Source organism: Arvicanthis niloticus, chromosome 28 (genome assembly GCF_011762505.2).
Source record: "Arvicanthis niloticus isolate mArvNil1 chromosome 28, mArvNil1.pat.X, whole genome shotgun sequence".
NCBI lineage: Eukaryota > Metazoa > Chordata > Mammalia > Rodentia > Muridae > Arvicanthis > Arvicanthis niloticus.
Window position 1 is genome coordinate 3,953,524 of NC_133436.1, and position 26,361 is coordinate 3,979,884.

At 46.1% G+C, this 26,361-nt stretch overlaps 1 protein-coding gene and 1 pseudogene across 2 annotated transcripts; both read left to right on the forward strand.

The window, feature by feature from the left end:
• The first annotated feature begins 2,709 nt into the window (after window positions 1-2,709).
• LOC143439949 (sperm motility kinase 2B-like) lies at window positions 2,710-5,083 on the forward strand. Its single transcript, XM_076926525.1, has 2 exons — window positions 2,710-4,240; window positions 4,682-5,083. The coding sequence occupies exon 1, from the start codon at window positions 2,723-2,725 to the stop codon at window positions 4,193-4,195; it is 1,473 nt and encodes a 490-aa protein (XP_076782640.1). The 5' UTR covers window positions 2,710-2,722; the 3' UTR covers window positions 4,196-4,240; window positions 4,682-5,083.
• A 17,129-nt stretch (window positions 5,084-22,212) lies between these two features.
• LOC143439950 (sperm motility kinase 2B-like) lies at window positions 22,213-24,273 on the forward strand (annotated as a pseudogene). Its single transcript, XR_013107918.1, has 2 exons — window positions 22,213-23,732; window positions 24,174-24,273. The product of XR_013107918.1 is annotated as a sperm motility kinase 2B-like (transcript).
• Window positions 24,274-26,361: the final 2,088 nt, after the last annotated feature.

Here is a 26,361-nt window from a genome sequence, read left to right on the forward strand (position 1 = left end):
TTCACCTTGCCTTTTGTGATTGTCCATGGATCACCTGTTCTTTATTCTTTCTTGAGACTCTGAAATCCCTTGACTCAGTCTTCGTCTATGAGAGTGTCTTAGTTTCTTCCTCATGTTTGAGGAAGGGTTTCACTAGAGAATCACAGTTCATAAAGAGGGCTTGTTTTGTTGTTTTTAATATAACACTGTGTACACGTGACGATTCTGTGTGTCTGTGAGTGTGAGTGAGTGTGAGAGTGAGTTTGTGTATTTGTAATAGTGTGTGAATGTGTGTGAGAGTGTATGTGTATGAGTATGTGTGATATTGTGTGTGTGTGTGAGAGAGGGAGAGAGTGAGAGAGAAAGAAAGAGAGAGAGAAAGAGACAGAATGAAACAAGCTTGCATGTATATGGTCACAGATATGTCCCACCATGTGTGCCGAGGTTAGAGGATATTTTTGTCAGACCTTACCTTCTTCTACACTGTTTGAACCGGGTGTGTGGTTTGATACTACATATGTCAGGCTGCCTGGCCCACAAGGTCCCAGGCATTTTTCTCTCTCTTCTGTTTTTCCTTCTTCCTAGGAATCCTGATATTAAGGTGTGTACCCAGCTTTCCTGTGGGTTCAAACTCAGGTCCTCACACTTAGCGAAGCAGATGTTCTGGCCCCACCCATGGTTTTTTAAAAAAGATTTTTAATGTATTTATTATATGTAAGTACACTGTAGCTGTCTTCAGACACACATATGAGGGCATCAGATCTCATTGAGGATGGTTGTGAGCCACCATGTGGTTGCTGGGATTTGAACTCATGACCTAAAGGAGAGCAAGGGTCAGGAGAATTTCCAAGACTACCAGAGCATAGAACTTAATGGGATATGTGATTAATGGTTAGCTGGGCTTGGGAAAGGTCCTCTCTAATAATGTAAGACAGCAGGCTACAGGTATAAAACAACATGGCTACAGTAATGTCAGAAAGACAGCAGCCACCTAGGTCTTCATATGAACTTTTTTAAAAAAAACTTAAGCTGTAGCATCATCTTGGACCCATCAGTTGGAATGCAAAAGTGACATGCTGAGTGTAGACATTAGGACTTTAAAGCAGGAGGCACAGCAAACATTCAAACCAGAGACCTGAGGACATCAGCACATCCTACAGGTTTGATTTCTGAAAGCCTAATGTCAGTCTCCACAGCCCACCTAGCCAGAGCCTCGGAGTCCCTCCCAGCCCTGGCAGGACAGCTATGACCTCATGAGGAGCAACTGTGACACGGTCCAGCCAGCAGATGTTAAGCTGTGGTCACACCTGGATTTCTTTGAGTGCGTTGAGAGGAGTGGTGGTGTGGTGCCCTCTGTGATTTTGTTTTATCTAGTGAGCTGGTTGTGGATTTTGCTTTTGATTGGTTTGTGTGTGAGCTTGTGTGTGTCAAGATCGGTGTGTGTTTGGGGAAAGGGTTGCTTGTGTGTGTGTGTAGTATGTGTTTTGTTTTAAGTTTACTTGCATGTGAGTACCTGTTTGTGTGTGTGTGTGTGTTGTTTTAAGTTTACTTGCGTGTGAGTACCTGTTTGTGTGTGTGTAGATATACCTGTGGGTGACTGTGGGTGAATCTGTGTGTGTGTGCGAGCACGAGTGTGTGTGTGTGTTTGTGTCCTGTAAGTACACGTGTGGTAGGTGTGAGAACACCTGTGTGAGGGAAAGATTTGAGGCCTTCAGTCAGCTTGGCCATTGTTTCTAAGGTAAGCCATCTACCTTAAGTTTTTTAAGGAATTTTTAAAATTTATTCATGTTACATCCCAGTCACAGCCCCTCACTCTCTCCTCTCCTCCTAGGCCCACCTCATATGCCCTTCCTCCTATAACTCCCTCCCTTTCTCAGAGAAGGGGAGGCCGACCCCTCATATACCACCCTGTTCTGGGACATCTCGTTCTAGCAGAACTAAGCTTGTCCTCTCCCACAGAGATCAGAAGAGGCAGCCCAGCTAGGGGAAAGGGATCCAAAGGCAGGCAACAGAGTAAGGGACAGCCTCTGCTTCAATTGTTAGGGGACCCACATGAAGACAAGCTGCACATCTGCTACAAATGTGTAAGGGGCCTAGGTCCAGCCCCTACATGCTCTTTGGTTGGTGGTTCATATATATATATATATATGTATGTATGTATATATAATTTCTGAGCCATTTACATGTCTTCTGAGAAAACTCTTTTCAGATCCCTATCCCAATATTCCCAATTATTCATTGGGTTGTTTTCTTGCTGATATTTTTAAGTTCTTTGCATATTCTAGAACTTTTGATAAGTTTGTTACATTTATTTTAATCTCTAACTTTTTAGCCTTTTTGCAGGTTCGCTTGTTTGGAGTTCAATTTTTTTTTAATTTAATTTTACATTGTTTGGGTTTTCTAATCATTAATTTTTACAATTTCTTGGATTGTTTATATATTTTGTTGTGCATTTTTTCTTCTTACACAATTAGTAATATTCCTTCTCAGTGTTGCTGAGCTGTGCTCCTCCCTCCTAGTGACTTGCAGTTAGATTTTTGAATTTGGATTTTCTTGGCTCTGTGCGTGGTTTTGCTTTTCTGGGTTTCTGCTGTTGTTGTTATTTTGGTTGGGTTTTAGTTTTCTGTTTTGCTTACTTTTCATTATCTTAGTTTCTAATCTTAGCTTTCTTTCTTCCATTTCTTCATTTCTATCTTTCTTTTTTTTTTCCCTCTTAGGTAGCATTAATACTTTGTTACCTCAAATGAGCTCTGAGAGCGAACAAGAGTCAGAAAAGCTCAAATCCGAGCCCAGCCCCTCTGGCACGGAGAGTTTCCACTCTCAATATGTAGTTTTAAATACCATCGGTCAGGGGGGCTACGCCAAAGTCAAGCTGGCGAGGCACCGCCTCACAGGCAAGCTCGTGGCTGTCAAAATAATCCGTAAGAGGCAGCAATGGTGCCATCCGGTCACCTCTGAGGTCGAAATATTGAAGATGACCAACCATCCCAATATCATCTCTCTCTTTCAAGTCATTGAGACTAAGAAGAGAATATACCTCATCATGGAATTGGCAGCGGGTAAACCGCTGTACCAACACATCCAAGAAGCTGGTTACCTGCAGGAGGATGAGGCACGGAAAATACTCAAACAAATATTAAGTGCTATGAGCTACTGCCATGACCAGGGGATCATTCATAGAGATTTAAAAGCAGATAATATTATGATAGACAATAATGGAAAAATAAAAATTATTGATTTTGGGCTCGGCACCCAAGTGAAGCCTGGTCAACTGCTGAGCTTTCACTGCGGGACCTATGTATTTAGTTCTCCCGAGGTAGTCCTCGGGAGACTGTATGATGGCACCAAGATCGATGTATGGACCCTAGGGGTTCTTCTGTACTGCATGACAACGGGAAGGTTCCCCTTTGATGGTGCCAACACACCACAGTTGCGAAGGAAGATTTTGTTAGGAAAGTATTCTATCCCCCATCATGTGTCAATAGAGCTAAAGGACATGATTAGTTACCTACTGACAATGAACCCAAAACACCGACCGACAATCAAGGAAGCAATGATGCATCCTTGGCTCACAGAGGACTCAGACGATCTCCCGGATTTTTGTGAGAAACAGATCCCCCTCAGGCCAGACCCAGCCATTGTAAAAGCCATGGAACATCTTGGATTTCAAGCAGAAGACATTGAAGACTCACTATGCCATAAAAAATACAATCAGGCCATGGCATCATATTGTTTTTTCAAAGAGCAGGCTGGTCAGGAGTATGACAGCCCTACCCTGGCTCAACCCATGAATCCATCAACTACACCATACACTTCGTGGGATGATCCTGCTACTTTCTGCCCAGAACTAAAGAGAAGAAGCGAGCCCATCTTGTTTTCTTCCTCCTCCAACAGCCAAATGGCTTCTCGAGGCCAGAAGCCTAAGCAGAAAGAAGACCGAAGGGTCAGTTGGCCTGGTGTTCCTCCCTGCAGGTCACTCCAGACTACACCAACAATGGGCCAAGCCCACATACCTCTTAGGAGTGTCCCCTTCAGGTACTCAATGCACAGCACCAGTGCCTCAGCAGAGCACAAGCCTGTCCCCAACAGGGGCCAGTGCACAGGATTCAAAGGTTGGGTCAGAAAGGTAGGAAATGCTCTAAGGAGTCTCTGTTGTTGTATACCAGCAAGAAAGAAACGTCGCCTGGGGGAGAAGAGAGTCTCCCCACAGACATAAAACACCAGGAGCACATCCGGAGAACAGGCATCCCACCTGGCCCAGGTACATTTCTGTATTTGATTGTATCTATTTTACTCGAGTCTGTGTCAAATGACAGATTATAATCATGAGTGTATTGTACCAGGCATGGGGAAGCTATGTCTAGACACCATGAGATGATGGTTAAATGGAATCTACCAACAGATCTAGCATCCCAGAAGGTCACTCCCATGCATATCCTGAGCATGGGAAATTTAATAAAGGTTGAACTAGCAGACAGCAGGTGGGTACTGACCATGCTAGGAGGAGGAAGTAGGAGAAGGAAGAGGAAGATGCTGAGGGATGAGAGGGGGTGTGGACTGGGAACTAGGAGATTGGAGGAAGAGGTTTAGATAGGAGGAGGCAGCTTGGGGAGCAGTGTGGAACAGGGTGGCCACAGCTGGAGAGATGTCCTGTGCAGCTGAGGTTCCCAGTGTCCCTCTCACGTGTGTTGTTGCCTTTTAGAAGATCACTAGAGGATGCCGGATGCTACAATTCTACAGTCACAATGTTGGAGAGGACCCATGTGTAGACACCGACCTACAGGAGGGAGCCTTGTGGAAAGCCATCATGTTCCAGGTCCACCACACTTTTCTCAGAGCCCAGGGTCCAGCCAGGAGGAAGGGAGCAAATGATGAAATTCCAGGTGGCAGGAGGAATGAAATCCTACCTCAAAGGCATCACTATTTGGGGCAGTGGCTGAAATCCTTTCCAAAACTGGTAGAGACAGGAGCCCCTCTGCCTACCTGGGGTCACATCAGACCCTTCCTCTCCATTCATGTTCCAGCCTTACTCTTAGTAGAAGACTGAAGGCTTCTTGACATGTTTGTTATGATGCAGAGAATAAAATAGATGTTTGTGAAAGATGACCTTGGAGGTTTTCCTGCATCTTCTTGACATAGGAAAATTGGTCCTGTGGTGTTCCAAAGCCCCAGGAAGAATAACTTCATGCCCCAAACCACCAAATCATTCAAAGTGCCTTTGAAGGGACCAAGTTCTAAAGTACCTGAAGGGGAAAGTGTAGAAGCTGAGGGTGGACTTTGGGTCCTTCTGGACCCAGAAGCATTATCAGAGGGACCTGGGAGAACATTAGGTACCGTCAGCTTGACCCACTTCCACTGAGGTAAGCATGGTAAGTCTGTGAAGTCCTGCAGATGTGGCATGGGCTGGATCCCAGAGTTGTGGGGAGCCACATGTCCATCGTAACCCCCAGGGCAGTAATTGTATTCTATAAGGCAGTCACTCTCCCTGTTGTGACATTTTCCTCTTTAGATCCACGGGGCAATGGCATTCCCCTTGTCCTATCTCAGGCAAGTGTCCTTCAGTGAACAAGTCAGATCTGGGGCAGAAGGAGGATGTGTGTATTTAAAGAGAAGAAGAGATGTTCTCTGTGAGAGGACAAGTTCTCCTGACACAGACCAGATGTGTTCTATCACAGGGACATCACCTCACAATGCCAACCCCAACCCCTATCATACCTGATAGATTACCAGTGCCTGGAGAACCTTGATCTCACAAGCACTGAAGCCGTTCATGTGTATACCCGTCACTCTAATGGAAAGGTCTCAGATACCTGAGCTACACTTACAACATCATTCCAGTTGTCCTAGTAGAAAGCTTTTGGCTTCTTAATGTCACCAATCACTTCAGGAAACACCCCTCTCTAAACTGCACTCTGCCTCATTTAGATTCAGCCTCAGGAACTCTCAGGGAACAGATGTGTGGTCACAAGTGTTTGTGCATGCATGCATACGTGCCTGTGTTTATGCCTGTCTGTGCATGTATGCATGTATACGTGTGTATGTGTGTGTGTGCTTGCGTGTATGTGTGTATGCACATGTGTGTTTGCATGTTTTTGTGTGTGTGCATGTATGCAAATATGTGTGTGCCTGTGTCCATGTATGCACATGTGTGTGCATACATGTATTCATGTGTGTGCATGCGTGTGTGTTTGCGTGTGTGTTTGCGTGTGTGTGTGTGTGTGTGTATGTGTGTGTGTGTACACTGTTTGCCAGGATATATCACACTAGGCGTGCCCTCCAGTCTGCCTCCTATCAGACTCCTCAGTCCTGTCACTCTGGTCAAGTATCTGTCACAATGTCAATTATCTCCATGAGAACATTGCCCAGTTCCCCAGCAGCCTGCATCCCCAAACTTCTCCAAACACGTCCCACAAATGCATTGCAAAGGCGTCTGAACCTTGTGTCACCAGGGACATTCCAGCATTAGGGTCATGGCTCCACGTTAGTCTTCCATTGCAGGGACAAAATACCCAAGCTAACCATGTGATAAAGACATGTTTCCTGCTGGCTCACTGCTTCTGAGTTCATAGCTCCTGGGCGGCTGTTTCTGTGTGTTAGGCTGGGGTGAAGCAGAGCGTCACAGCAGGAAGTACCTGGTGAAACCAATTGTGTGCCTCACAGTAGCCAGACCAGGAAAAGAAAGAATTGTTTTTTATAAATGTGTCCTCTCTGGCCACTAAGCCCCATGTTCATAAATGAACTGAACCATTTCTGAGGTGAGAGCTTTCAACATCCAATCCTCTTCCAAAGGCCCACCTCTGTTAACTGCTGTGTAGAGCATAGGACATTCTCAAAACAGGAAATTCTGTAGGATTCGTAAAAACCCCTCATCCCAATTTGTAACTCTTATCCCAAAACCTCTAGGCCTGTAGTGTGAGAGTCATGAGTTTGAGACCAATATGGTTTGCACAGTATGATGATCTCACATTAAAAGAAAGAGAACATAATTCAAATTTATAATAATTGGCATACATACTACTTATGGCAGCAGGGCTGAATGCCCTCAGCTGCCATGGGAACTAGTCCATCAACATGGCTACCATCACCCACAGGGAAAATGAGAGGGGTGTGCTTAGGGCAGTGGGCAATGCCTGCTGCAGATGCTCCTACTCAGACAATATTCTGAGCACCTGCTGCACCCCACACACTGAAACACCAGTCTGTCCTTAAGGACACATGTTTATACGTGGGCAGAGACACAAAGAGGTGGGCAAACAGCAGATGATACTGAAAGGTTACACAGCAGGCAGGATGCAGACCAAACCAGGGACTGAACAAGATGTGTGTGGATCCCACCACAAAGACCAGAGCAATCATCAACCCACATCCCCAGGAAGGTTTCAAAGTAGGCTGCAACTGACCAACCACACCTTGGGACTTTGATTTCAGGCTTAAGTGGGGTCATAGAGGGCAAGTTCAGAGCAGGGTCAGGTGGGATGTGGGGTTGGGACTGTGTGTGGAACTGGCAGAGGCTTGGCTTAGATGGCCACCAAGAGATCTGCCACCACCACCTTTATGCCAACCAGGGTCTAACACCAGGGATAGGAATAGTACGATAGCCACCTGATTAGCCCCTTAAGGGAGAAAGCAAGAGGATCCTGCCCCACTAAGGTTCTGCGACCCTGGAGGGGTCCTTTTCGCTGTAAATTTAAAATCTAGCCCTCAGTGCCACCCAACTGAGGTTTATATCTCTCAGACAAGAGGACGTTTGAAACTGCTCCGTCATCATTTTGTATTCTCGTATGCTCCAGTCTCTGTCAGTGGCCCTGGCTGTGTGGGCAAACAGCCCTTTTGGTCTTGTTACTATCTGGTCAAGGTGTTGTGTCCATTCTTCAGTAAAGTCTTGAGACCCTTAAAGGCAAGATTGAAAGCCCTTGTCACCTCCTGGCATTTCACCAACACTCAGCTTAGGAATCGGGGCTTGAAGGTGATGCTCTGAGGGTTGGTGAGCTGTGGCTGGAGCCTCCAAGACCAGCCTCCCTACACCTGTCCCACCTGTGGGTTTCATCATCCTCCCACAGAACCAAGCAGGGTGCTAGATGTCGCCTTCCTGGATTATACAGAGTCTAGTGTCACTGCTTAGGGTTATCAAGCCCTGACAGTATCCTTGGTAACCGTGTAGCTCAATGAAGAGCAGCTGAAGGTTTCCTGCTACTGTGAACCCAGGGAAGAAAGCCATCCACCTCTCCTGAAGTAGGGATGGGCAGCATAAGGAACAGGTGTGCATGGGCTTTTCATGCTCAGTCACACACAGGCTCACCCATCCTCCCACACTCACTATTGGCACTTGAGTGCATGCAGACAAGCACACACACACACACACACACACACACACACACACACACACCTTGATTCATACATGATCAGTAATTCTCAAGTCAGCTAAGAACAAGTGAACCTGTAGTGTTTGTGTGAGTTTTCTCCATGATGAGCTTTTCTGACTGCACAGCTGGGGCCCTGAAGGGATGAGGTGGGAGAGCAGGGCAGCTTTCACTACCTGGCCCCTAGATGGGCCCAGGAGAGAAAGACCTTGATGCAGCAGCCTCCATGGTGTAGGCACCCAGATCAGAAACGGAATTGCTGTGGGAAGGACTTCCCTGAGCCCTAGAAGCAACAATCTGGCAGAGGGAGGCGTCCCTTCACTGAGGCAGGGTTGGAAGGAGCCTGACATTTCAGTCCACCTCAGGAGAACAACAGTGTTCTCAAAAGGAGAACAACAGTGGAACAGCAGCGTTCCTGTGTGTATGATTTCTGAGTGTGACACATGACCAGCCACCTTGGCCACCACAAGAACTCTTGCCACCATTTTTTCTTGTCATGCTGGACTAGACCCATGGTTCTCAACCTGTGGGTCCTGACCCCTTTGAGGTCGACTGACCTTTTCACAGGGGTCACATATCAGATATTTACATTATGATTCATAACAATAGCAGAATTGCAGTTATGAACTAGCAGTGAAAATAATCTTATGGTTGCGGGGTCACCACAACATGAGGAATTGAATTAAAGGGTTGCAGCCTTAGGAACGTTGAGAACTGGTAGATTAGACACTCAACCTGTGGGTCCAAATAATCCTTCTTCCTTTAATCTGCTCTGATCAAACATTTTGTCACAACAACAAGCAAAGTGACCTATAAGCTCCTAGGCAAGAGTTCTGTATGACCCCAGAAAAACTTTCCCCTCCTTCCCCTCCCTCCATTTCCCTCCCTCCCTTCCTCAAACTCCCATCTTGTCCCCTCCCTTCTCCTCCCCTTTCTTTACCTCCCCTCCCTCCTTTCCTCTTCCTCCTCTCCCCTCCCCTTCCCTTCCCTCCCTTTCCTTCTCCTCCTTTCCCCTCCCTCCTGTTCTTTTCCTTCTTTTCCCTCACCTTCCTTCCCTCCCATCTTCATTTTGGCATTTTGTCATTTTGGGCTTAAATAAAACTAAAAACAACTAATTTAAATAAATAAATGAAAGCCTGGCATGGTGTCACATGCTTTTATTCTGAACACTCAGGAAGCAGAGGCAGGCCTCTGTAGATTTGAGGCCAGCCTGGTCTACACAGTGAGTTCTAAGACAGCCAGAAATACATAGATCCTATCTTGAATAAATTAAACAAACAAAGAAGCAAGCAACCTATCTCCTGTATTTACTACCAGTTCTCTAAAAATATTGAAGAAATCTAATTTTTGTACACACCTCTTCTAAATATTAATAGTGAAAAACCATGTCCTTTGTTTCTTCTAGCCCCCCTGAGCCTCCCAGATGGGATCCCCGCCCTGGATGGACCCTCATGCCTGCACTGGTTATTTGTTGCTTCCCGCCCTACACTTCCCCAGGATAGCTGAAAGATCTGGCATCTCCACACTCTGCTGGGGTAAAGTTAGGCAGCCCCCAAAAGCTGTCACCCAGACACTGCAGGAGACAGGCTCCTGTGGCTGTGGCACTGCAGTTACCTTGCTTTCTGAGATTATGTGGTAGGTGGCTGGCTGTGGCTGGTCTTTTCAAGCAGAGTGTGACTGGCTAGAAGGCACAGAGGGAGTCCAGTTTCTGTGGAGGATCCTCCTATAGCACCCATCTGAAGGGCTCAGGCAGTCTAGACTCAACAATGGGACAGAAGAAAGCCATCGCAGTAGGGGCAGCAAGATAAACTTGATGAAGCTTTGAGTTCATTGCATCATGGCAAGACATGAACAATTTCCTGTCATGGAAGAATGTGGGCAGTTTAACAGAACCTGCTTCCTCATGTCCTTCCTCACCAAATTCTCAGACAGTCATTAAATACAGGAGATGTGGTAGATTCTTCAGGGATCCAGACAAGCTGTTGGAAATGCTGTCAGGGTGTGAGCCGGACTGAGGTACTGTGTGTGCAGTGGGTGGCATGTCTCCACATGGAGCTGGGGACAAGGTTTTAAACAGCAATGTGCACATCTGGTGCAGGAATGTGGCTTCATGCTGGATGAATAGGTTTTAAATACCAAGCTGTGTTACATGCCTCATGAGACCTGAAATCAATTTCATTTCAAGGTTACCATGGCAGTACACCATAAACAGACTAATTCCTACTTTGAGAACATTAGTAACTGTTAAATTTGTTGAATCATCTATTTCCCCATGATTATTATTTTCAAATATCATCTTTTCAACATTCTGACAGTATGTGATTGAGTATGACACCACTTGACTCTGTTATTGGTGATGGTGGGGGGTGTTTAAGGTGCTACACAGGGAAACACTCCCCTGTAGCTTAAGATTTCCAGGGACAGTCACCATACCTCATTCCATGACTGGATCTCCCAGCGAGTCTGAATAGATAATGTAGAAATCATATCTGACCATAAGCCACCAGAACTTATGCCACTAAATTTCAAGAAACACTTTGTAGATGCTAGGACGACTGTGTACTGCAAAGGGCAGAGACTGGAGTGGGTGATTCCAGAAACACATCCTGGTCTTAGAGTTGGGCCCCAAGAAAATCTCTTCAAGGATGCTAAGCCTTCAGGAGCTTTCTGTCAATTCCCCGGTGGCTGTGGACAAGAATGAGAACTAGTGAGAAAGATAGGGAATCAGGAATGAATTTTAAGAAACCATTTTGATAAAAAGCACTACTTCTAAAGAACCCTGTAGAATGGAGCCAGCCACCCTGCCCTTCTGCTTGTCTTGTCATGGGCAGTGTTATAAACTTCTGTCCTTTAGTGACCCACGAATTCAATCACAATCTTCACATGAAGGGGACCTCCTTTTCCTATCTGAATGTCTATATCAATGGCCTATCTTAAGGTCTCTTGAAATTCTATCCTCAGCCTGGCATTCTTTGTTGAGGTTTGGTCTATTGCCGTATATTGTAATGCTAAATTCTATACTGAAGTGTTTATAAAAAGATACAGAGATAAAGAGAGTATATTCTGTGGGTGTGTGGAGAGGGATAGGGAAGAGGATGTCTCAGGGGGCCCATGTAGAGGCATGTCTTCCCATGAGGGACCAGTCACACACTGGTATAGTATAGAAAAGAGTTTATTGAGGGCATGGGGAGGGGAGCCAGGATAGTAGTAGAGGCAGAAAAAGAGAGAGAGAGAAAGAGAGAGAGAGAAAGAAAGAGAGAGAGAGAGGAGGGAAGAGATAGGGAGAGAGAGAGAGAGAGAGAGAGAGAGAGAGAGAGAGAGAGAGAAGAGAGAAGAGAGAAGAGAGGAGAGAGAAGCAGAGGAGTAGAGAAGTAAAGGCCAGCCATGACCATGTGGAGAGAGAGGAAGGATGGGGAGGGGACAGAGAGGCAAGAGGGTAAGAGATTAAGAGGGTAAGAGAGTAAGAGATTAAGAGTAAGAGAGTAAGGAGGGAGGGGGCAAGCAGCCCCCTTTATAGTGGACCAGACCTACCTGGTGGTTGCCAGGTAACTGTGGGGAGGAGCATACCTGGCTGCCAGGTAACTGTGGAGGTGGAGTTTAGACAGAATACTAACATTACCCCATTTTGGTTTAATTAAAAAAGAAAAATTAGAAAGAGGTGACGGTGAAGCAGAAATAGGGTTGACGTGATATCTGGCTACTTCCTGCTGACATTGGGGCGACGTGTCTCTAGGGGGAACCTAGAAGAATGAGTATGGGGGATGTTTGTCTGGTCTTAGGAGAGTTGGCTGTTTCCTGCTGTCCAGGGTCTATGGAGCCATCTGAGGATAGGTCAGAAGGAACAGGTCCAGTAGAAGCAGCTGTGTATGTGACAGGAGATGGAGCATCTGGAGGTTGTTTCTCTGGAGCTGTTCTGGATGTGCCTGGACTTGACAAGATGTAGGGAATAAGATTAAGTACATTTGGGGGAAAGAAAATTGTTTCTAAGATGTACATTTGAAACCCAGAGGGATCCCACCCTTTGGAATAGGTAGTAAGTGGGAACTTTAGGCTGATGTACTTATCTGGATGGTGTCTATTTGGTCCATGAGAGGTAGATCTGAGTGGGTTTCCTGCAACTTATAAGTTTACAAAAGATGTAACAGCATGAGTTAATAACAGGAGCAGTCTTTAAGATGAACCTTTGTTGGATCGTATAGTGCAATATTTTATTAGAGGTAGGCAAGTTTATAGGAGCTCAGATAATATTAGGGTGGTGGCATAGCAAGAAGAGGAAATAAGAAGCATTTAATTGATGGCAACTGAGTTTAGGTAATGAGGTAACAGATTACATCTGTGAAAGCTTAGCTGTCAATGTAGTCAGAAGTCAAAGAGTAAACAATAATCTACCAGTTATATATTATTTTAAATAATGACAGAGTCCACTAGCCAACAGTTCCTGTAGTCTCCATAGTCTCTTGGGTGAAAGTTTGGCTTCCAAGCGCAGAAGACGTAGGGCTTTTTCTCTGTGGAATGGATATGGGTGACATGAGAAATGACTTACCTTGGTTTAGCCAAGTCATTTGACTCAGAACATCCAGTTTAGTCCACTGCGTTTGTTAGTGACTGTATCATCTCATACAATCCAGGCTGTATCTTCTAGGTGTCCAAGTCTTCTGAAACCATTTTGGGTCAACTGTTAGAGGCTTTGGGAATTCTGTCGGCTATAAACTTAAATATATTATTAGCGGACTTCTGCCAAGATTGAGAGCCATAAGGATTAACTGTAAGTGAATAGAATTTAATAGCAGTAGTAAAAATCTATTAAGACAGGATAGGAAAGAGTCTTAAGTAACTTTAGCAGGGTCTGTAGGTAGAGAAAAGCACATTTTAGTATTTGTAAGGAAACATTTGGGTAGGACCAAAATAAGAAAGCCGGCAACAGTGGCCTACGATCAAATGGGTGGCAGGTTGGGGCTCTGGGCCCGCAGCTGAGGGCATAGGTGCTGCAGGTCAGGTCCACTGTGGCTGCAGGGCGGGACTTCCTATTAGCAGCCTGAAGTCACTGCCCAGTGCCTCTGGTGGCTAGAGTCTGCAGTGGGCAAGGAAAAGCATGTCACAGCAACGCTCATGTTAGCTGTTCTTGTGGGAGAAGGCACTGCTAACACTCACTTCATAGGTCCCTGGCAGAGAGGGAGAAAGAGAGAGAGCCTTCCTCAATTGTTCAGGTAGCCAAGCCCTTTGTGCGGGTGGTTGCGCATGTGGGGAAACAAATCTCAGAGAGGGTCCCTGGCAGAATGTAAGGAGTAGACCCAGAACAGAGGTAAGGACCAGGGGGAAGGGAGCAAGCAGGGTCCTGGACCAGCTGCTTTTCAGGCAAACTGGCTGAACTAAATGGTCTCAGTGGGCCACAAATGACCGAGGAGGGGAAGAGGCCTACATTAGCAGGCAGCTGACTGACCCCTGGGGGAGACAAGCTAGGGACTAGAGCTTGGAGCCAGTGCTCCTGAGAGAGAGAACAGTCTGTCCAGGCCCAGCCTGGGGTACTCAGCTGCGAAAAAGAAACTGTCTCAAGAGGAGAGGGGAAGTGTCTCACCCAAGAGGAGTTCTAGAAAAAGGTTCAGGGAAGGGTTCTGAGCTCAAGAAATCTTTCTTGGAACCATGTGGATGGTTACTCTGATCAGTGGTGGATGGCTAAAAAAACCTGGGGTGGGGAACAAGCAGAGCACATGGAGGGATTAGAGCAAAAGTAGCTGAATGCTTGGATGTAGGGAACCTCTTTCCATTTACCAGACTGCCTTATGTATGTTTGAAGACCCTTTAAAATGACTGGGCCTAGCATGCCATTAGGTGGCCACTTTAAACCATTATCTAGAGGTACCAAATCCATACTTTATTGCAGAGATGTATCAATTTGGAAGGCCTCAAATCAGGCATTAATTTTAGAGATCTGAGGTTTTGAAGGAGACAACCCAGTGGGGTGTCTGGGGGTGCAGACAATGTAGCGGCCATTAGGTGAAGGGGGAGGGGTGAGGGCGTCTTACTGAGCTATTCCTATTGGCATCCTGATAGAAAGGAGGTAAGAAATCAGACAACTGCCCAGATAATCAGGTTGTCAGGAGATTACCTAGGGGCCTGGGGAACTTCTTGACATCTCCAAAAGCAGTTTAACCTGGTACCAGGATTTCCAGCAGCTGCAAGAGCTCAGAGCAGGGAGGCAGACTGTAAACTACTTTTTTTTTTTGGGGGGGGGGAGTCACCCAGAGGCCAATGTCCTAAGTAGTAGTTGAGCCAGGAGGCCAGTCATAGGGACTGGAGTAGACAAATGCTAACACCTGTCAGACCAGGGAAGGCTGGCCAGGCCTTATCTGGGCCACTAGGGTCCCTCCCACCAATTGGAATCTCCTTACCAATCAATATGCTGGTGTGTGTTTGCAGGTTTATGCAGTCTGGTATCAGACTCCTTGGCTACTACAAGTACATCATCCTAGACTTGATTCAGCTGATAGAGGCTTGGCTGAGCCTTGCAGTGTCATATCTCCTTTAGGAGTTGCATAGAACTCAGATCTATGCACGTTGATGTGGCATGGCACGAATACAACATGGATACCTGCAAGGGGTGCGTGAAGAGGTGCCGCAGGGGGAGGACCCAAACTGTCTGCTTCTGAGTTCCCTGAAAAGCAACCCTGATTGCATAGAGGTTGGTGTTGATTTCTTGTGTCTCAAAGCAGCCAGCTACGACCCTCAATACCCTACTCGTGGCCCTTGAGACAAATAACCCTCTCCTTCCCAAAAAGACACCATTACAAACAATATTGGGAGGATCAGGTCAATGCTTTCCCCCTCTGGTCAATGCCCATTTATTTCTTAATGTCCGCATTCGCCTGCCAGCCTCATTTAAACTTGTTAAAAGAGAGCAGATGCCCAGGAAATTACTTGCTGTTCTAAGAGAACCTGCTGTTCTAGAAAGACTAGTCAGTATAAAAATAAGAAAGGACATTCATAGGTCTCAGGTCCCAGGAACTTAAAGAACGTCTGGCATTTCCTGGGAGCCAGTTACGACAATGGGATGGTCCAGGGCAATAAGGATATGACAGTAGACTGGTCTTAGACAAGAAGGATTCCATAGTAGGATAGCCCTAAGCAATGACCATCGCCCAAACTTCCCAGTTTGCTGTGTCTTTATAACCTGCCCCCAAAATTAAAGTTTCAGAGCTTGATCAGAACCCCAGACCTGCTCTCATTCTTTGTGTCTCTTGTCCTTTCATTCTTTTGCCCCCTTCCCTAGGGTCTCATCGAATCCCCGAGGGCCAGGGCAATATCCATCAGGGTGTGTCCCCAGTGACCTTGGGTAATAGGTTAGCTCACTGAGTGACATCCTGGACCCCACTCTCCAACTGCCAGGGGTATCACCAATCAGAAACACCCAGATGAGAGCAAGGATACACAGGGGATGACACATTGGAGCCAGTTTGACTCTCCTTGATCCTAAGATTGATCTCCCTCCCCTAACAGAACAATGGAGGTTTCACCTAGGAGTGAAGAATGAGTAGTACTAAGACTACATAGTACTTAGTACTTAGTACTTAGTACTTAGTACTTAGTACATAGACTAAGGGATCATAGACTAAGAATGGTGGCTCTGTAGAGTGAAAAATTATAAAGACCATTTTATAAAATATATATACGCTTTTTCTTTACCCCCTAGACCTGAGCAAAAGAATGTAGGTTCCAGGAAGCAGAACTGAATATAAGATTTCAGGCCTTCACTGCCCCGGGATACATTCCAGGAAGAGTACATTATCCCTGAGCCAGAGGACACTTGCTAGATTAACATTCCTCAAGTCTCAGGGAAGAGAACCCACCTGTGGGTGGGGAAGGCCCAAAGCAGGAAGACACATTCCTGACCACAAAAAAAGATGCAAGTCATCTGGGTGGGGCTGGGAAGCTAGTAGCCACAATGACAGGGAAAGTGACAGGGTAACAACTGAGAGATAGTTGGGCAAAGTGACAGGGCAACAACTGGGAAATAATTGAACAAGTGACATGGCAGGACCACATTTTTGAGAGGAATGGGTGTGCAGAGTGATTTCCACATGATCCTGAATCATTTAGGTTTGGGCGCCTCTGGATGTTCCACTATTCTTATATTATGTATTCTTGACAACCCCTCACCCCTGTTCCCACTCCCCTGGTGTGTGGTTTCCCCCTTTTAAAAAGCCCCTCAGCTTGCTGGTCTTTTGTCAAACTCTACTCCTGCGTGAGTGTGCAGTTTGACCATTGGCTGCCGACTCTCCTCCCTAATAAACCTCTGCTGATTGCATCCAGGTACAGTGTCTTGCGAGTTTGTGGGTGGACATGACTTTCCTAAACTTGAGTAAAGGTCTCCCGAGTTCGGGGGTCTTCAGATCAGGCATTTCGAGAGGGGAGGCACCTCTCACCCAGTCAGTCATCACTTCCTGTTCCCCACTGTTAGTACATATACCCTCATAGCTTTCTTCAGAGATTCAATAATTTCCCATCTCACACATGACTTTGGGGATTTTTATCAGTCTCTGTAGGACCTGGACCAGTAAGCCTTCCTCAGTGACAGGGTTCCAAGCAGAAGGACCAAGGAATTAGATGATGAGAAGTTGGAAAAGTTTGGGATAGGGAGTCTTGTGTAACCTATGTCCTATGCCAAACAGGCTTATTAAAAATCACAGCTTCTTATGTACTATTTCCTGGGGAGAAAAGGGACAGTATCAGTGGAGAACTATCATACAGTGGGGTGAAATCAGCAAGAGGCTAACCAAGTAACGCTGTACAAAGTACAACATTGTACAAGATATCTCAAGGATGCCATGGGCTGACCACACTGGCCTTGGAGCTTAACTCCAGTGTCTTCAGGGGCAAAAGCCAAGTTCCCAAGAACCAAGACTTTAAACTCCCTCAAGGCCTCCAGCTCCAGAATGGCCATGTCAGGTCTGGCTCTGGACAAGTACACAGAACTAGGTTCTGTTTGTCATTTCTGCAGAGTTCCTGAGAAAGTTTTGCATTGGTCAGGCTTTCAATACCTACAAGGTATCCCCAACCCTACACACTGCCCAGAGGGCCCCATCATGCCACATTCTCAACACCCCTCAGGCAGTGAGTCTGCTCAGAAATAACTAAAACACAACTGGGGACTGAGAACAGACTGAGTCCCAGGACTGTGAAGGGTGATCTCTTTCTGTTCTAGTCTGCAGTGTCACTGAGCATTACAAAGGACACCTTTCAAAAGAGCTGGCCAAAGAGAATTTACCTTCTCTTTCAGTGATAAAACTGTCTGAGGCAAGGCAGGGAGGTGTTGCAGAACCAAAATGTAGGGCTAGAGGGATCAGAGAATCTGGGTTTGGGGGTTGGGGTTTAGCTCAAGGCTGCAGGTCCCTGAGCACTTTGGTTGGGGTGAAGGGTGAATTTTTTGTCACTAACAGCTCAGTGCCCTTGCTTCTTCTGGGTGTCAATAATATTCCTGAAATGCAGACAGCAAGGCCTAGATGGTGTTCACAGCTCCCTGACCTGAAACTGTCCTTTGATACTACAAACCAGGAAGCAGGGACTTGAACTTGAGATCACTGACTCAGACTAGGGAGGACTCCAGGGTCCCTGATCTCAACTGCAAAGTCAGAAGCTGAACCACAATGACCAGTGGTGGCAAGTTTCTTTGCTTTTCTGCTCTCAAGCCTGCCAGTGAATTCCACAGATGAGGATCTTTCCTACCAGGCTTAGTGTCTGCATACATGAGGCTCCTCTACAGGGGACTCAAATCCCCAGAACAGAGTCTTCAAATGGAAAGCAGTACACACTGCACTGCCCATGGCACTCTGAAAAGCAAAGGCCCTTTCATGGCTTGAGCTTGTTACTGGTCAATAGTTCAGTTCCAGCTGCACTGGGTGCTCAGGATTAATACAGCAGCCTGGGTCCTGTGACCTGACTGTGGTTCAGAGTCTATTTTATCTGTGTCAGCAGCACAGCTCATCTGTTCACAGTGTACATAGAGCATCTGGTCCTCACACAGGCCTGTGCCACCTTTGGACCTTAGTGTCTAAAGCGAGCCCTGCACACTGCATAGACTTACTTTTCTATACAACCTGCCAACCTCTGTGTGTGAAGACAGGGGTGGGGTAAGGAGAGATAGAGATAGAGATAGAGATAGAGATAGAGATAGAGATAGAGATAGAGATAGAGATAGAGATAGAGATAGAGATAGAGATAGAGATAGAGACAGAGACAGAGAGACAGAGAGAGACACAGAGAAAGAGTGAGACAGAGAGAGACAGAGACAGAGAGAGAGAGAGAGAGAGAGAGAGAGAGAGAGAGAGAGAATGCACTAGCCACCGAGGAAGCATTTGCTGTGTTCTTTATGAGCCTCACAGCTTTGTCTCTGTTACTTGATTATTGTCTTTTGCCCTCAGTTGGGTTTTTAGTAAAGAAATGTTTGATTTTCTCTTCCTCTCTGTTATTCTGTTATGTTTGGTTTTTTTAATTTCCTTTGTTACCATAAAGATCACACTGGTGCAAAAATACCACCTCTCCTATGTGAAAGGTGTTGCTGCTGTTCTCAAAGCCCTGACCAACTGCTCCAGCCGTTTAGGGTCATGGGTCATAGCATCTCTCACATCTCAGGGGAAGCAAATTTCACCTTGCCTTTTGTGATTGTCCATGGATCACCTGTTCTTTATTCTTTCTTGAGACTCTGAAATCCCTTGACTCAGTCTTCATCTATGAGAGTGTCTTAGTTTCTTCCTCATGTTTGAGGAAGGGTTTCACTAGAGAATCACAGTTCATAAAGAGGGCTTGTTTAGTTGTTTTTAATATAACACTGTGTACACGTGACGATTCTGTGTGTCTGTGAGTGTGAGAGTGTCTGAGAGTGAATTTGTGTATTTGTAATAGTGTGTGAATGTGTGTGAGAGTATATGTGTATGAGTATGTGTGATATGGTGTGTGTGTGAGAGAGGGAGAGAGTGAAAGAGAGAGAAAGAAAGAGAAAGAGGAAGAGAGAGAATATGAAACAAGCTTGCATGTATATGGTCATAGATATGTCCTACCATGTGTGCCGAGGTTAGAGGACATTTTTGTCAGACCTTATCTTCTTCTACCGTGTTTGAACTGGGTGTGTGGTTTGATACTACATATGTCAGGCTGCCTGGCCCACAAGGTCCCAGGCATTTTTCTCTCTCTTCTGTTTTTCCTTCTTCCTAGGAATTCTGATATTACAGTTGTGTACCCAGCTTTCCCGTGGGTTCAAACTCAGGTCGTCACACTTTGCTGGCAGATGTTCTGGCCTCTCCCATGTTTTTAAAAAGGATTTTTAATGTATTTATTATATGTAAGTACACTGTAGCTCTCTTCAGACACCCATATGAGGGCATCAGATCTCATTGAGGATGGTTGTGAGCCACCATGTGGTTGCTGGGATTTGAACTCATGACCTAAAGGAGAGCAAGGGTCAGGAGAATTTCCAAGACTACCAGAGCATAGACCTTAATGGGATATGTGGTTAATGGTTAGCCGGGCATGAGAAGGGTCCTCTGTTATTAATGTAAGACAGCAGGCTACAGGTATAAAACAACATGGCTACAGTAATGTCAGAAAGACAGCAGCCACCTAGGTCTTACTATGAACTTTTTTTAAAAAACTTAAGCTGTAGCATCATCTTGGACCCATCAGTTGGAATGCAAAAGTGACATGCTGAGTGTAGACATTAGGACTTTAAAGCAGGAGGCACAGCAAACATTCAAACCAGAGAACTGAGGACATCAGCACATCCTACAGGTTTGATTTCTGAAAGCCTAATGTCAGTCTCCACAGCCCACCTAGCCAGAGCCTTGGAGTCCCTCCCAGCCCTGGCAGGACAGCTATGACCTCATGAGGAGCAACTGTGACACGGTCCAGCCAGCAGATGTTAAGCTGTGGTCACACCTGGATTTCTTTGAGTGTGTTGAGAGGAGTGGTGGTGTGGTGCCCTCTGCGATTTTGTTGTATCTAGTGAGCTGGTTGTGGATTTTGCTTTTGATTGGTTTGTGTGAGCTTGTGTGTGTCAAGATCGGTGTGTGTTTGGGGGTAGGGTTGCTTGTGTGTATGTGTGTGTGTAGTATGTGTGTTTTGTTTTAAGTTTACTTGCATGTGAATACCTGTTTGTGTGTGTGTGTGTGTGTGTGTTGAGTTTTAAGTTTACTTGTGTGTGAGTACCTGTTTGTGTGTGGGTGTGTGTGTTGTTTTAAGTTTACTTGCGTGTGAGTACCTGTTTGTGTGTGTGTAGATATACCTGTGAGTGACTGTGGGTGAATCTGTGTGTGTGTGAGCACGAGTGTGTGTGTGTTTGTGTCCTGTAAGTACACGCGTGGTAGGTGTGAGAACACCTGTGTAAGGGAAAGATTTGAGGCCTTCAGTCAGCTTGGCCATTGTTTCTAAGGTAAGCCATCTACCTTAAGTTTTTTAAGGAATTTTTAAAATTTATTCATGTTACATCCCAGTCACAGCCCCTCACTCCCTCCTCTCCTCCTAGGCCCACCTCATATGCCCTTCCTCCTATAACTCCCTCCCTTTCTCAGAGAAGGGGAGGCCAACCCCTCATATACCACCCTGTTCTGGGACATCTAGTTCTAGCAGAACTAAGCTTGTCCTCTCCCACGGAGATCAGAAGAGGCAGCCCAGCTAAGGGAAAGGGATCCAAAGGCAGGCAACAGAGTAAGAGACAGCCTCAGCTTCAATTGTTAGGGGACCCACATGAAGACAAGCTGCACATCTGCTACAAATGTGTAAGGGGCCTAGGTCCAGCCCCTGCATGCTCTTTGGTTGGTGGTTCAATCTCTGTGAGCCTCCATGGGCTCAAGTTAGTTGACTCTGTGGTGTTTTTGACCCCTCTGGCTTGCTCACTCTTCCCCAAGACTTCCCCAAGCTCTGCCTAATGTTTGACTCTGGGTCTCTGTATCTGTTTCCATCAGCTGCTGATTGAAGCCTTGCAGAAGACAGTTTCATTAGGTCCTGTCTGAAGTCCTAGAATATCATTAATACTGCTCTCTCTCATGGGGTGGGTCTTAAGTTGGGCCTGTCATTGGCTGGCCATTCCCTCAATCTCTGCTCCATCTTTATCCCTGAATATCTTATAGGTGGGACACATTTCGGGTTGAAGGTTTTGTGAGTTGGTTAGTGTCCCCCTCCCACTACTGTAAATTCTGCCTGGCTACAGGAGATGGCTACTTCACTCTCTCCAACCCCAGCTGCTAAGAGTCTCAGATACCATAGGTGAACATTAATATATGTATATATATATATATATATTTATATAATTTCTTAGCCATTTACATGTCTTCTGAGAAAACTCTTTTCAGATCCCTATCCCAATATTCCCAATTATTCATTGGGTTGTTTTCTTGCTGATTTTTTTAAAGTTCTTTGCATATTCTAGAACTTTTGATAAGTTTGTTATATTTATTTTAATCTCTAACTTTTTAGCCTTTTTGCAGGTTCGCTTGTTTGGAGTTCAATTTTTTTTTTTAATTTAATTTTACATTGTTTGGGTTTTCTAATCATTAATTTTTACAATTTCTTGGATTGTTTATATATTTTGTTGTGCATTTTTTCTTCTTACACAATTAGTAATATTCCTTCTCAGTGTTGCTGAGCTGTGCTCCTCCCTCCTAGTGACTTGCAGTTAGACTTTTTAATTTGGATTTTCTTGGCTCTGTGCGTGGTTTTGCTTTTCTGGGTTTCTGCTGTTGTTGTTATTTTGGTTGGGTTTTAGTTTTCTGTTTTGCTTACTTTTCATTATCTTAGTTTCTAATCTTAGCTTTCTTTCTTCCATTTCTTCATTTCTATCTTTCTTTTTTTTTCCCTCTTAGGTAGCATTAATACTTTGTTACCTCAAATGAGCTCTGAGAGCGAACAAGAGTCAGAAAAGCTCAAATCCGAGCCCAGCCCCTCTGGCACGGAGAGTTTCCACTCTCAATATGTAGTTTTAAATACCATCGGTCAGGGGGGCTACGCCAAAGTCAAGCTGGCGAGGCACCGCCTCACAGGCAAGCTCGTGGCTGTCAAAATAATCCGCAAGAGGCAGCAATGGTGCCATCCGGTCACCTCTGAGGTCGAAATATTGAAGATGACCAACCATCCCAATATCATCTCTCTCTTTCAAGTCATTGAGACTAAGAAGAGAATATACCTCATCATGGAATTGGCAGCGGGTAAACCGCTGTACCAACACATCCTAGAAGCTGGTTACCTGCAAGAGGATGAGGCACGAAAAATATTCAAACAAATATTAAGTGCTATGAGCTACTGCCATGACCAGGGGATCATTCATCGAGATTTAAAAGCAGATAATATTATGATAGACAATAATGGAAAAATAAAAATTATTGATTTTGGGCTTGGCACCCAAGTGAAACCTGGTCAACTGCTGAGCTTTCACTGCGGGACCTATGTATTTAGTTCTCCCGAGGTAGTCCTCGGGAGACTGTATGATGGCACCAAGATCGATGTATGGACCCTAGGGGTTCTTCTGTACTGCATGACAACGGGAAGGGTCCCCTTTGATGGTGCCAACACACCACAGTTGCGAAGGAAGATTTTGTTAGGAAAGTATTCTTTCCCCCATCACCTTTCACTAGAGCTCGAGGACATGATTAGTTACCTACTGACAATGAACCCAAAACACCGAGACCGACAATCAAGGAAGCAATGATGCATCCTTGGCTCACAGAGGACTCAGACGATCTCCCAGATCCTTGTGAGAAACAGAGCCCCCTCAGGCCAGACCCAGCCATTGTAAAAGCCATGGAACATCTTGGATTTCAAGCAGAAGACATTGAAGACTCACTATGCCATAAAAAATACAATCAGGCCATGGCGTCATATTGTTTTTTCAAAGAGCAGGCTGGTCAGGAGTATGACAGCCCTACCCTGGCTCAACCCATGAATCCATCAATTACACCATACACTTCGTGGGATGATCCTGCTACTTTCTGCCCAGAACTAAAGAGAAGAAGCGAGCCCATCTTGTTTTCTTCCTCCTCCAACAGCCAAATGGCTACTCGAGGCCAGAAGCCTAAGCAGAAAGAAGACCAAAGGGTCAGTTGGCCTGGTGTTCCTCCCTGCAGGTCACTCCAGACTACACCAACAATGGGCCAAGCCCACATACCTCTTAGGAGTGTCCCCTTCAGGTACTCAATGCACAGCACCAGTGCCTCAGCAGAGCACAAGCCTGTCCCCAACAGGGGCCAGCGCACAGGATTCAAAGGTTGGGTCAGAAAGGTAGGAAATGCTCTAAGGAGTCTCTGTTGTTGTATACCAGCAAGAAAGAAACGTCGCCTGGGGGAGAAGAGAGTCTCCCCACAGACATAAAACACCAGGAGCACATCCGGAGAACAGGCATCCCACCTGGCCCAGGTACATTTCTGTATTTGATTGTATCTATTTTACTCGAGTCTGTGTCAAATGACAGATTATAATCATGAGTGTATTGTACCAGGCATGGGGAAGCTATGTCTAGACACCATGAGATGATGGTTAAATGGAATCTACCAACAGATCTAGCATCCCAGAAGGTCACTCCCATGCATATCCTGCGCATGGGAAATTTAATAAAGGTTGAACTAGCAGACAGCAGGTGGGTACTGACCATGCTAGGAGGAGGAAGTAGGAGAAGGAAGAAGAAGATGCTGAGGGATGAGAGGGGGTGTGGACTGGGAACTAGGAGATTGGAGGAAGAGGTTTAGATAGGAGGAGGCAGCTTGGGGAGCAGTGTGGAACAGGGTGGCCACAGCTGGAGAGATGTCCTGTGCAGCTGAGGTTCCCAGTGTCCCTCTCATGTGTGTTGTTGCCTTTTAGAAGATCACTAGAGGATGCCGGATGCTACAATTCTACAGTCACAATGTTGGAGAGGACCCATGTGCAGACACCAACCTACAGGAGGGAGCCTTGTGGAAAGCCATCATGTTCCAGGTCCACCACACATTGCTCAGAGCCCAGGGTCCAGCCAGGAGGAAGGGAGCAAATGATGAAATTCCAGGTGGCAGGAGGAATGAAATCCTACCTCAAAGGCATCACTATTTGGGGCAGTGGCTGAAATCCTTTCCAAAGCTGGTAGAAACAGGAGCCCCTCTGCCTACCTGGGGTCATATCTGACCCTTCCTCTCCATTCATGTTCCAGCCTTACTCTTAGTAGAAGACTGAAGGCTTCTTGACATGTTTGTTATGATGCAGAGAATAAAATAGACGTTTGTGAAAGATGACCTTGGAGGTTTTCCTGAATCTTCTTGACATAGGAAAATTGGCCCTGTGGTGTTCCAAAGCCCCAGGAAGAATAACTTCATGCCCCAAACCACCAAATCATTCAAAGTGCCTTTGAAGGGACCAAGTTCTAAAGTACCTGAAGGGGAAAGTGTAGAAGCTGAGGGTGGACTTTGGGTCCTTCTGGACCCAGAAGCATTATCAGAAGGACCAGGGAGAACATTAGGTACCATCAGCTTGACCCAGTTCCACTGAGGCAAGCATGGTAAGTCTGTGAAGTCTTGCAGATGTGGCATGGGATGGATCCCAGGGTTGTGAGGAGCCACAGGTCCATCCTAACCTCCAGGGCAGTAATTGTATTCTATAAGGTATTCACTCTTCCTGTTGTGGCATTCTTCCTGTTGAGAAAGTAGATGAATGTTTGGATATAGGGAATTTTTCCATTTACCAGACTGCTGTCTGTATGTATGAAGACCCTTTAAAATGACTGGGTCTAGCATGCCATTAGGTGGCCATTTTAAACCATTATTTAGAGGGTACTGAATCCAGACTTTATTGAAGCGATGTATCAATTTGGAAGGCCTCTAAGATCTGAGGTTTTTAAGGAGACAACCCAGTGGGGTGTCTGGGAGTGCAGCCGAAGACAATGTAGCGCCCATCGGGTGACAGGAGGGGCTTACAGAGCAATCATAGAGGTATCCTGATAGAAGTCAGGCAACAGGCTAAATAATCAGGTCATCACAAGATTACCTAGTGGCCTCTCGAACTACTGGAGATCTCCGAAAGCAGTTTAACCTCGTACCAGGATCTCCAGCCACTGCAAGAAAGAGCTCAGAGCGGGGAGGGAGACTGTAAACTGCTTTCGAGGGATGGGGGGAGTCACCCAGCAGCCAATGTTCTAAGTAGTAGTTCAGCTAGGAGGCCAGTCATTTGGACTGGGGCAGACAAATGCCAACACCTCTCAGCCCAGAGAGGGCTGGCCAGGCCTCATCTGGGCATCTAGGGTCCCTCCCGCCAATTGGAATCTCCTTACCAATCAACATGCCAGTGTGTGTTTGTAGGCTTATGCAGTCTGGTATCAGGAAAGTGGAACCGCAAGGTCTGTGTGGGCCTGTCTGGCTGTCTAACCTATGTGGCGGAGTACCACGTGGTGGGCCGCAGCCAGAGTTAGTCTACAGCAGTGGTGGCAATTCACTCGGTCAGTGATGGCAGGTAGAGATGAAGTCCACTTGGTGTAGAAGCAGTGGCAGCAGAGGTAGAGGCAGGCCACGTGGCGTTGGTCCTGCCCGATTACAGCAGCTGCAGCAGCCGGCAGCATGGCGATTCCCGAAGTTTTCATATCTGAGTCATGGCACCAATGAAGTGTTTATAAAAAGATAAAGAGATAAAGAGAATATGTTCTGTGGGTGTGTGGAGAGGTATGGGGAAGGGGATGTCTCAGTGGGCCCATGCAGAGGTATCTCTTCCCGTGGAGGGACCAGTCACACACCGATATAGTATAGAAGAGTTTATTGAGGGCATGGGGAGGGGAGCCAGGAGGGTAGTAGAGGCAGAGAGAGAGAGAGAGAGAGAGAGAGAGAGAGAGAGAGAGGTGTAGAGAAGTATAGGCCGGCCATGACCGCGTGGAGAGAGAGGAAGAGTGGGGGAGGGGACAGAGAGGCAAGAGGGTAAGAGATTAAGAGGGTAAGAGAGTATGAGATTAAGAGAGAGAGGAGGGGGCAAGCAGCCCCTTTAATAGTGGACCAGGCCTACCTGGCAGTTGCCAGGTAACTGTGGGGAGGAGCAT